The 12,295-nt window shown below is 45.5% G+C and overlaps 1 protein-coding gene across 1 annotated transcript in view; it reads left to right on the forward strand.

Annotated features, from left to right (window-relative positions):
- Positions 1–2,831, forward strand: part of SH2D4B (SH2 domain containing 4B) — a 59,498-nt gene extending 56,667 nt beyond the window's left edge. Inside the window, exon 7 of the mRNA XM_035023104.1 lies at positions 758–2,831. Coding sequence (XP_034878995.1) covers positions 758–850 — 93 coding nt within the window. The 3' untranslated portion in view covers positions 851–2,831. The remainder of the gene's footprint in view (positions 1–757) is intronic.
- The last annotated feature ends 9,464 nt before the right edge of the window (positions 2,832–12,295 follow it).

The following is a 12,295-nucleotide window of genomic DNA, read 5'->3' on the forward strand; positions in this document are numbered from 1 at the left end:
ATTCTTATTTCATGAATGATTTATCTTCTTATTCCATTGAGGAGATGCATACCCATCCCTGAAAAGCTCTTTCAGTTTGTTTTATAAACTTGATATTTTCTTGGGGGTCAGTTCTATTGTTGAGTTGGCATCTTTCTTTTATGGGTATGATTTTCCTTAAGTATGTATACATTTTGAGTTATGAGGTGGTGTCTGAACTTTGAATTTCCTATTTATCCATCAATGGATACAGTCCCTGTTTCCCGAATCCATTTTCTCCATGCTGTAAAGGTTGGAGTTGACAGCCCTAAAGACAGCTCATCTTTTGGGCATGGGAATGTCTGAGCTTTTGTGGACTCTTTGGCCTCCCAACGAAGGGCAGTGCCTCTCCTCACTTCCCATCTGCCCGAGGCAAAGACCTCTACTGTCTAGGGCTCCCCAGCCTGTCCCTCCGATACTTGCTCCAGCCCCTGCCTTACCTTCACTCCTCTGACCATCTCATCCTGTAGGTCTTTTGGTTTTCAAGTATTCTTTAACATTTGGCTTTGTTGATGGCCTTCCTTCTTATTTTCCCATATTGGATTTATTTCCATTTTCCCAATATGGCTCTATTTCTTTTTTAAACGCAGATTTTTTTTCTGTCATTTCTATAAATTTGAGTGAGGAGGAGGCAGATACATATTCATAGACTTTCTATCTTGAACTGGCCTCTCTCTGGTGGATGTTTATTTCCCTTGCTTGGTTATAAGTAATTCTTCCTTTTTGTTTTTCCTTTTAGGAGGAAATTATCACTGTTTCAGGGGGAGAGCTGCTGCAGGAACCCTGTGGACAGAGGGACAGCCCACCAGACTACCATCTGTTGTTTGAATGATTCCTTCCCCTCTCTCCCTTATCAATTGGACTTCTTTGGGCATCCAGTTTTTGAACTCAGCTTAAGAACTTCCCAGCTCAAATCCTTATGGCCTTCTGGAAGATCTACCACCATCCAGAGGATTAAGTAGATTAGTATGTCTCAAGGGATATGAAATATATGTGCTATTGGTCCCCGTCCCAATGCCCAGGACAGAAATTGCTAATAGCTGATGCAACTCTTTCATGAAGAGTTTAGTTATGACTTCATGAAGCCTATTTGCCATGGCTACCCTAAGCTGAGCCCCTAGAGCACATGGGTCATGTTTTAATAATCCAAAATAATTCCAGTGCCGAACTCTGAATTTAACCTATGGTAGACATTTAATAAATGTTTGTTGAATGAATGCAATTCTTCTGAAAGTCTTCCAACACTAATCAGCAATGTTTTCTAGTAAGTTATTTCCTACCTGTTCTGTCTATAAAGTCATGGAAAGTATAGAAGAAATATTACAAAGGATTTATATGGAAAATATAGATGCTACATCTTTAATGATGTACATTATTGCCCTCATTGATTTTATCATTGGAATAATTACCTAAGGCTTCTGAGACCCAGCTTCCAGAATAGGCGGCTGATACTGCTCTGCCTTCTATATTTGCCCCTTCTTCTGCCACCCATCCTTGGTCTTGGAAGCATATCTTGACCCTGGTTTTGCAATATTGAGTCAGTGGTTTCATTTATTCGCATAGATGTGCCCAAAACCTGGGATGAATTATAAATTCAAGAAAGCCTTTGCTCTCTAGGAGTTTACCCTCTTGATGTAAGTTACCCAAATGAATACTTCTGCCTTCCCGGTCATTTTGAGTCTGATCCTTGTGTTCACTTAATCTGAGTATGGTTTTCATATCAATGAGATTGTTCCAGTGACTCGTCAGTAACTCTCAGGGATAGTGTCTTCGTGCATACTCAGGTTCTCACGTTTATGGACAATCAGAGACAGCGTGTTATGGTGGGAATATTTTAGTGGAATCAAGCAGACTTGTGTTCAACTCCCTACCCTGGACTTACTAGTATTTTAATGTTGGCAGCATCATATTGGTGGGAGTGAAAAGATGGATGGGCTCTGATCCTTGTCAGTGGACAGCCATACCTTACTTGACAGTCATGTCCCACACCACTTACGCTCTCCTTCACCTCCTGCTTCCCCTACTCTTCACATTCTTGGCCACTTGCTTCACCCTGGTCACTACCACTGCAAAGTGTTCTGCCTGGACTCTGTTCTTCCTTACGGGGTCCATCAGCTTCATGTGAGACGAGCCAATGCCACCTTGCCCCATGTGGTGCTTTGGGCCCCTCATCTCCTATTGCTGCAGTTGCTGAAGACACCGTGCACCCATCAAGAGCAGGGCAGTTAACTCTGCATGTGCAGCGAACCTTGGATCAATGGGAGACAGCAGCTGGTAGATTACTTCTTCCCCCTTCCTCCTGCTGGGGGGCTGTTCGGACAGGCAGTTCTTCTGACGACCTCTGAGAAGACAGTCCTGCAAGATGGAGCAACTCGTCAGGATGAAACCAAGGAGTGGCCAGATGAGGTCCGCCCCCTCCTGTCTGTCCCTCCTCCTCCTCTGCCTCCTTCTCCAGCTCCTCTGGGCTGGCCACCCCTGAATTAAGTGGCAGCATATAGGCATTTGCTACAGGCTCTGCCTTTGAGGGAAGCCAGGGTAAGGACCCATCATATAAATGTGTTCGATAATGTCAGCCTCGCAACCTGGCTTCTGTCTTGCTCTCTCCCAGGGCCCCCGAATTAATAAAAGAGAAGGCGGAAACTTGCTTCTTGAATGCTAAGATGCTTTAAAACCTTCACCGATTATGGTTAGATTTTCTTGTAATAGTCTTCCATTCTAGGAGCCTCAGAGGAACCGAATTTTGGTTTTGGCCATGCTACTTACAAACTATGTGACTTTGTTCAAGACGTTCAACCTTGTGAAGGCTCAGTCTACCCGAGAAGAGGAATTTCTGTGTGGCTGCCACTAGTTTTTTTTTTTTTTTTTGGTGGGTCACTTAAATGAGCAATATGAAAGCTCTGTCTAAATGAGAGGCATTGCTGGTAACAACCACAGAAACAGCGACAATTATTTTGGGATTAGCAGTGATGTGGCAGGGGAATATGGTGTGATGATTTTCAAGATGTTGGAAGAAACTTCCTATTCCAAGCACTAGCAGCAGCTCTGAGAGCCGAGCAGGCTGGGCTGAGAACCCGAACCCCTGAGCTGTTGTTCCTGTCACCCCTAATTAATATGTGAGAGACAACAGCTGAGGTTTCTATGCCTAACACATTTATTTCATTTTATTTGGGGCCTGCACTTTCTGCATGTCTCATATATTTTAGGTTTTACCTGGCCTTAAAATAAATTCCTTGTAAGTTGTCCTGCAAATGAAATTACTGTCTGGAAAACTGCAATTTCATCTTGAGAGTTTTATTATGCTAATAAATGTCAGGATTCTCAAATAAAGGGATTGCCTTTTTTTTTTTCCCTGAGCCCTACAAATACAATGAAAAATAGTCAGTCAGCTACAAGACTCAGCAAAGAGAAAATTTACAGTCTATAACTAGAAAGAGAAGTTGTGAAAAACACTATGCAAGTTAATGGAAGATAAATGTCACTGAACGGAAGGGTAACTTGGGGTCTCGATGAGGGAGGGCCCCAAGTGGCAGGGCCAGAGAGCTGGACACCTGGGGTGCCAGGGTCTAAGGGGCATAGGCTGCAAAGCGGCTTCTCGGGGTTAGAATGGAGCCCTGGACATGAAGATCTGGGCTCCTGGGGAGTGTGGCCCCCTTCTGTACCCTTGAACCCTTCATTAGCCTCAGGACTAAATTTAGAGCCAGAAGGACTTTTGTTCTGTGACCCTAGGCAAGTGTCTCCAATTCTCTGGGCCACAGTTTCTTCTATGAAATGGGGTAAAACCATGCCTGTCTCAGATGGTGTCTGGGAAATTGAACCATGTGGGGGTGCACTCGAAAATCCACATGTAACTTTGGACTCCCCTCAAAACTTAACTACTAATGGCCTACTGTTGACAGAAGCCTTATGGATAACATGAACAGTCAATTAACACCTACTTTGTATGTTTTATGTACTACATACTGTATTCTTACAATAAGGTAAGTTAAAGAAAAGAAAATGTTATTAAGAAAATCATACTGAAGAGAAAATACATCTACAGTACTGTACCGTATTTATTGGAAAAAATCCATGCCTAAGTGGACCCGCGCAGTTCAAACCCAAATGTTGTTCAAGGGTCAACTGTCACATAATGTGAGATTTTGTAATCGTAGTGACAAATACTGTTTAAGCTGTGTGTATGTGGGTGTGTGTGTATGTCTAATTCTCGCAATCATGCCGAGGGAGACAAGACTATCCTCTCCACCTTGTGCATGGGGAAACTGAGGCACAGGGAAGTTTAGAACTTCCCCAGCGTCAGCTCTCGGGGAAGTTGTATGATAGAACTGGGATTCGCCAGTTTGGCTTTGGAGTCTGTGTAGACCTTGAACCAATGCTTCTCAAACAGGGCTGCGCACATTAGACACAGAGGGGGTGTTCTTAAATTGCAGATTCTCCTTTAGTGGATCTGGGGTGGGGCTGGAGGTTCTGTATTTCTTTTCTTTTCTTTTTTAAAGACTTTATTTATTTATTTGACAGAGCGAGAGAGCACAAACAGGGGGAGCAGCAGAGGGAGAGGGAGAAGCAGACTCCCTTTTGAGCAGGGAGCCTGATGTGGGGCTTGATCCCAGGACCCTGAGATCATGACCTGAACTGAAGGCAGACGTTTAACCATCTGAGCCACCCAGGCGCCCCAGAGGTCCTATATTTCTAACAAGCTCCCGGGTGCTGTCTCTGCTGCCTGCCTGTCTGCCACGCTTTGAGAAGCAAGCTTTGAAAGCAGGGTGAGGCAAACTACCTGCCGGCCAAATTTGGTCTGCTGCCCTGTGTTTCCACAGCCCGAGAGCCAAGAGTGGTTTTTCCATTTTCAACTGGTTGAAAAAAATTAAAAAGAAGAATAATATTTTATGACCTGTGAAAATTATATTTCATTCAAATTTCAGCACTCATAAAGAAAGTTTTATTGGAATATAGCCACACTCATTTGTTGACACCGAGTCGTTGGCTGTGTAGGGCCTGCAAGAGCCTAAACTGTTTACTATCTGGCCCTTTACAGAAGAAGCTTGCTGACCCTGGTTTTAAATTACGTGCGTATGTTAGGAATTATTTTGCTGTCTTGCTCTGCTTGATCTAAATCTACTTAGGAGAGATTCTAACATCATATTTATACTTCAGAGAAGCCGAAGTGAATGTGTTACATTTCCGGTAGAATTCCCTTTTTAAATATGATACATCTCACCCCTTCTCAAGTAACCACAAAGGAGGCTTTTTTTTTTCTTTGGTCAGAGGATTTTAACCAAATGTAAGCTGGTTCTATCACAGTTATATAGATACTTTATATGGGCACAGAGTCATTTGCTTTCTAGAATTTATCATGCTTCCTACACTTAACTGTGTATTTATCCGTTTTGCTCTTCAATCCATGCGGTCCTGGAGGTCCGACGATGCCGTATTTACTGGTGTGTTTTATCACGTGTGGAGCAGTGGATGTTGTTGAGTTGCATTTGTTACAGATTAGGGACAAATGGACTTTGCTGGTTTCAAAGATCTGCTCTACCCCTTACAGGAGCCCTGCAGCCGAAAAGCCCAGGCTGAGCATTAGGGCTGCTTTGGGTTGGAGTCTCGACTCCTCTACTTTCAGTCGTTAAGAGGAACAAGCAAACAAACAAGCCAATGAGACTGCAGACGTCAGAGGGAGCTCTGCTACCAGCTAACGTGAGATGTGTGAGCTGAGAATTGAAACAGAAATCACATCTTGGCAAAACTGTTCTATGACTCGCAAAACAGACACTGAACTAAGCCATAGCAGGCACAAGAAACTGAGCTCAAACGCTTCTTGCCGGTTTGTGCAGACCCGTGTGTTCTCAGAGGACATCAGATGAGCTGGTCTGGCAGTAACTCTGCAGGACTGGTTTCTACTGTGGTAAAATATATGTAATAGAAAATTGACCATTTTAATGCAATTGTCACCATCTCCTGTTCACGGAACACTTCATCTTGCAAAACTAACACTCGGTACCCATTAAACAAGAACTCCCGGGCGCCAGGGTGGCTCAGTCGTTAAAGTGTCTGCCTTCGGCTCAGGTCATGATCCCAGGGTCCTGGGATCGAGCCCCACATCGGGCTCCCTGCTTGGCGGGAAGCCTGCTTCTCCCTCTCCCACTCCCCCTGCTTGTGTTCCCTCTCTTGCTGTGTCTCTCTGTCAAATAAATAAATAAAATCTTAAAAAAAAAAAAGAACTCCCCACTCTCCCCTCCCTCTGGCCCCTGGAAATCAGCATTCAGCTTTCTGTCTGTATTTATTTGATAACTCCTGGTAGCTTATTTAAGTGGAATCATTCCGTATTTGGCTTTTTGTCACTTTGCATGTTTTTTTAAGGTTCACCCAAGTGGTAGCATGTGTAAGAACGGTCTTTCTTTTTAAGGCTGAATAATATCCCCTTGTATGTGCACACCACATTTACTTTATCCATGCATCCATCAGTGGACATTGGGTCTGCTTCTGCCTTTTGGCTATTGCAAATAATCCCGCTATGAACATGGGTGTAAGTCTGTATGATTTGTGTGCTCTGCAAGTCCCTAGTTTACAGATTCTGACCAATCCCTGCCCAAACCATTCCTGATCTCAATAAGTAATCTTGCTTAACTTCCACCTTATGAGATGTTCCACGATTCCTCTGGTATGTGCTCTCCCTCCTGCAACAAGCTAATAAACCTAACTTTGGTTACGTGTGTGTTCTGGGTGGCCTTTAGCAGGTGGGCTTTAGAAAGATGGTATCTGTAAAGCATGGGATCTATGATAAGCACTTAATAGAGCTGAATGTCTCCTCCCCCTTGACCACGCTGGGAGTGGCTGCGTTAAGGCCCTCTCATGAGTGGTATTATGTGCATTTACAGCCTCATCTCAGAGAATGAGCTCACGCCTGCCTGAGCTCTGAGGTCACCCCCTAGGAGACTGTGTAAAGCAGAGGATGGTGAGGTTGCAGGGCCAGAGGCAGACTCAGAAATGGTGCACCAGCTGCTCTTTTGAAGGGAAATTTCTTGCCCCAGGGGCACCCAATGTCAGAGGCCCAGCAAAGTGACCCCCTCGAGAGAAGCTGGAGGAGAGGAGGCTTCAGGAGCCACCATGCTCTGTAGAATGGGGAGGCCAGCGGAGCTCATCTCTGGTGAGCCATTAACCCATTTGCTAAGGGGCTTCTTCTCTCCCTGGATACCTCCCCTACTCTTCCCTCTCCTGCCCTGTGGGTAGGAGGAGATTGCAAAGTTTAGTGGGAAGAGTAATTCTTTGGTGTTATCAATGTAAATCTGAATTTAAATGGCAGAAGAAGAACAGAAGGGGCTGCCGCAAAGAGGAAACAAGGGGCATCAGCAAAGGTAGAGAGGCAGGAAGGTGCGTAAGTGTCTGCGCGTGTGTGTGTGAGGTTAGAGCCTTAAATATGATCCATAGAGGTCGTTCAGACCCAGACCTTGGCTGTGTGTGTTTGTGTGTGAATGAAGAAGTCCTGATAGGCGCTCTTCAGCATCCTATCCTCCACCCCTCCTTTATCATACAAACTAAACATTTGCACAACCAAGTTCCTTACAAGGGACACATTCTGCCCAGATTCTCAGCCACCAGCCAAGCGCCTTGGACACTTCTGCAAGCCTATGGGGCAACAGATGTTTGTACCTCTAACTTGGGTGTTGACCAAAAATTCAGCATAGACCTTCCTTAAATCTGTCTTCCTGAATCTGTTCATCAATATTGCATATTGTTGACTACCTTTCATGTCCCCTGCTAGCATGTCTCTGGGTAATTTCTCATTTATTCTCACGTCTTCATCGAGTTTTGGTGGGTTTTTCCATCGGGCTTCTTCTGATTGGCTGAGATGACTGACCTTCGTGAAGGTCCTTTTTTCCCCCGGGGCAGCTGCTGGGCAATTTGATGAGAGGAGGGACCCACCCCCTTATATGTGGCGTGGGTATTCTTTACAGTGTCATATTTCTACTGGTTGTCGGTTGTTGAACACAACTACAGAAAGTTCTTTGGGGTAATCAAGCCTCTCCCCTCATCTCCAGTTTCTACGGAGCCAAAATATTGCAACGAAGTACAAAAATTAAGATTCTAATAAATAACTAAATCCAAAAAAACATCTGTGAGCTAGTAGTCCAGAGTCTGACTCTAGCATACTGTTTTAGGAATAAATCTGACACCTCCCCAAGTCTGCCTAGCAAAATATCGTTTTCCATTAACAGCTTAGCAATTTGTTCAAGAGGCATGGAATCCCTGAACAAATGGGCCGTCGGGAAACTAATTAATGACACTCTGCTTTAGACACATTCTTAACCTTAAAAAGCAGATGCTAACTCATAGCTGAAACAGAAACGCAAGATCATTTTAGGAACGACTTAACTTTTATTACTTAGTGCATACCAGGGGAGGAATACTTTGCGTTAAAGCACTTACCTGACACGTCTATAAAACAATGGAGCCCAAGCTGGACAATGTAGCACACAGAGCCTTTAAAGAGAAACTGTCAGTAAACACAATAGAGATTTATGTTCTCAATTAAGCAATTCAGTTGTTGGTCTAAGGGAGGGACCATTTCTCCCAGCAATTTAAAAAGCCCTGAACACTAATTTTTTAGCCAATTGTACTCAAAAGTACGATGGTGGCTCAAAAGGGAGGAAAAGTTAGAAACACATTTCATGGGCTTTTTCTCTTGTCTCTGTTTGTTACTTCTTCAGGTGGAATCATTTTTCGATGCCAGTGAGTATGTCATCTATCTCTGTCCAGAGACCCTGAGAGTGGCCAGGAAAAGATCTAGGGGCTGTTGGTGTCTATATTAGTCAGAGCCCTAATAGGGAAGAGGATGAGGTTCTTTGGTGTTATCATTTGATGAGGTTCATTCGCAAAGGTGGGGGTGCAGGGTCATTTGATGAGGTTCACTCGCAAAGGTGGGGGTGCAGAGGAGCTGTACTGGAAAGTGCAGTGACTTGTGGCTTAGTAGCTTCCTAGCTGCCCCCCCTCCTCCCGCTCCAATGACAGGGGAGGAAGCAGTTGCACTATGAGGAGGGAGATACACATGCAGTTGGCCATTTTGAGAGAGTCAGGACTGTGTCCAGGGACAGAGCCGGGTGGGCCACCATAAATAAATACCTGCCCTCACCCTACTTCCTCCTTCTACTCTTTGTAGCGTGCCCAGTGGCTGAACTGGCCTAAAGCCAAGCCAGAGGGTCTGAAATTCTTGGTGAAATCTACCCAGGTAGGTCTCCCAAGGTAGAGGGGGCCATAGGTGCACCAGGGGGGCAACGTTACTCCAACATTGTCCCAGCTTTCCTTGCCAACCTTGAGTCCTCTCACATACTCAGAGATCATATCTCTGCCTGCTGTCTTGTTCCATCCGCCTCTGTCACCTTTGCAGTTCCTCTTGCAGAGTCTGTTAATGGGCCTCTTCATCTTGAAGGCTGACGCCATTATCTCATTACTTAACTTCCGGCTTTTAAACTTGGCTGTCGTGTTTCGGGTGCAAGTGACCCTTACTTTGCCCTCCGTACCTGAGGAGACAGGCAGTGTGGCAGGGGTTACTGGACCCTGGGATGGTGGGCTGCTTCATCCTCCATACTCTGACCTGCCCATTTTGATGGATTTTCCAGTGAATTTTGTGTTTAGTAATGAACCCATTCTTGGTACATTTCTGTCTTGGCTGTGGCCATTTGACCACCTTAGGGGTCTACAAAGAGAGTACAACGGGAGATTTGTGAGGATCATCAGAAGTACACACCGGGAGCCAGTACCCTCTGAGCATCTCTAGAGGTTCTTCAGCTGAGCCTGCGGCTGAGGGTTCCCACGCAGGTCCCTCAAGACCCTGCTGCTGGGGAAGCATGAAGATGGGCCCACCCACCGGGCAGCTCTGTCCACCTTCTCCATGCAGTTGCTTTACAGTTTTGGCAGGACAAAGGGATGGCCATACAAAATGGCAGTTGTCATTTCCTCACTGGTTCATCTGAGCATGGGATGAATCACTAGTGCGATTTCTGGAAAATTAGAAAGAAGTGAAATTTAACTATAGTTTGGACTTCTGGCTGAGCCTGATATGGCTGTGTGTGAAATTTGGGCCACAACAGAAGGACAGAAAACACACCAGCAAGGAGGAGAAAGAGCCTCAATTGTCTGCTTATGTCTGTCTATCCAGTGAGTGGTCTAATATGCAGGATTACATGCCAGGCATGAACGGGAAGGTCTAAGATAGTCTCCAGTGGTAATTGCATGACAATATTCTAGGGATCTTAAAAACAAACAAACAAACAAGCAAGCAAGCAAGCAAGCAGACAAGCAATGTTCCTGCTCTGGAGATGCTGAGACTGTTGGTCTGGGCTGGGGTCTCTGTATCAGTGTATTTTAAGGAAACAGGGACTCTATGTGTCAGAGGTTAAGTGTCCCCTCTGGGGGGCCCAGGATAGTGTGGATATGCTGTCTTGGTGGGGATGATGCCATTTACAGTCTTCATAACTTCAGGTAGCTGAGTAAGCAATGAAACTTTAATTTTCTGTAATGAAAACTAGTTTGTCAAGTTCCCATTCTGCTGAGTTAAACTTGGTTATTTCAGGTTAAAATTAGTCAATTCACAGTCCTGTCTTCTTCATTGGGTGGATTTACAGCATCAGGGGGTTGGTGACTACTCCTGGTGTGGGATGGGGCTGGTGGGAGATGTTCTTTCCCAGTCCACATCCACCAGATGTAGCCCCATCTGATGTTGGGATCTCTCCTGCTTCCCTGCTGGACCCTGGTGGAAGTTCCCATCTTGTTCCCAGCCGTGAGATTCACACTGCCCCTACTGATAGTCTTGTTCTGGCTTCAAAGCCCCAGCAGGTCCACCTTCTCTCAAAGACCCAAGAAAAAATTTGTCTGCTTTCTGAGTTCTCTATATCCAGATGTGTGGAGACTCTGTGCAACCTCCTGGGTCCATCCTTCTAAGTACATTCATGTAGTCTCTCTCTATATAAATCTGCAGGGTTTGCCATTAGGCTGGGGGACCTGGAAGGAACCTGAAGTTGCAGTTCAGTCCAAAGACTGTCTGCTGCAGAATTCCCTCTTGCTCAAGCGAAGTCAGTATTTTGTTCTATCCAGGCCTTCAACTGATTGGACGAGGCCCACCCTCATTATGAAAAGCAATCTGCTTTATTCAAAGTCCACTGCTGTAAATGTTAATCTCATCAAAAACACCCTCACAGAAAGATCCAGAATAATGTTCGACCACATATCTGGCACTGTTATATGTTACCATCAGTTAACATATAAAAATAACCATCACAGTGGCCCTGAACTCCAGAAGCCAACGGTAGTGTTAGAAGCATTGACTTGCTGATGACATGACTTGGGCCATGGTGACCCTAAGGAGGGCCCTACTTTGTGGTTCCCTCTCTTGGTGGTCTGCCACATCTATGCCTCAGACTGGAAGGACCCAGATCTCTCTAGCATCCTGAATCGTGCCTTTGTTAGATCACCCACCCTGCTTCTTCATCCTAAAATGGGAGAGAGAGATTGCCCTGGGGCTCTGCTCTTTCTCTGAGGTTGCCAATTCAAAGGCATAGGATTAAAAACAGCCCTCTTTCCAGAGTCAGTCTGGATGAATTCTTCTGGGGGCTCTTCCGTGAAAGCACATCTGTCAGGGGCTTATGAGCCTGTCCAGTTCTGCCTTCCACTCACTAGTAGGTAAAGAGAAGTGAGCTGCTGTAGCAAATCGCCCGTGTCCTTTGGGTATTTTATGTGACTTCTGGAAGCCATCTGCATTAGCTCCAGCTTCTATCCTCCTTCTAAGAGGATGGGTCGTTGTAGGCTAGCTGTGTCTGAGAACTCCATATGCTTGTTCACCTTCTAGAGACAAATGTTCACTCCACACTGGATCCTTTCTAATGACAGGGGTCCTTTGACCTTGGAAACTTCCCTTGGACAGAGACAGTGTGGCCAGGACTTGCAAGATAATAAAGGGAATGTAAATTCAGATTGGAATCCCTGACCTGTGCTCGCTTGCCCCCTGTCTGGGTCTGTGCTCATCCCTGTTGCTTCCCTGGGCATGGAGTGTGGGACCCCAGCCCTTTGTCTTGGGTTGGGACAATTCTGAGGTATAGATTACCCTCCTGAGTTCCCCTGAGGGGTCAGGCTGAAACCCCCCTCTGCTTCACCTTTGCCTGCGATCTCCTCCCTGCTCAGCATCCTCCTCTTCCTGTTCTGCTCCTCCCTTCTCCCCACACTGATCTTCCCAGGAGAACTGCCTTCATAAAACACCGGTACCTGATTCCTCTTCCTCAGGTCTACTTCT

This window comes from Mirounga leonina, unplaced genomic scaffold (assembly GCF_011800145.1).
Source record: "Mirounga leonina isolate KUSES-001 unplaced genomic scaffold, KU_Mleo_1.0 Mir_114, whole genome shotgun sequence".
Taxonomy (NCBI): Eukaryota; Metazoa; Chordata; class Mammalia; order Carnivora; family Phocidae; genus Mirounga; species Mirounga leonina.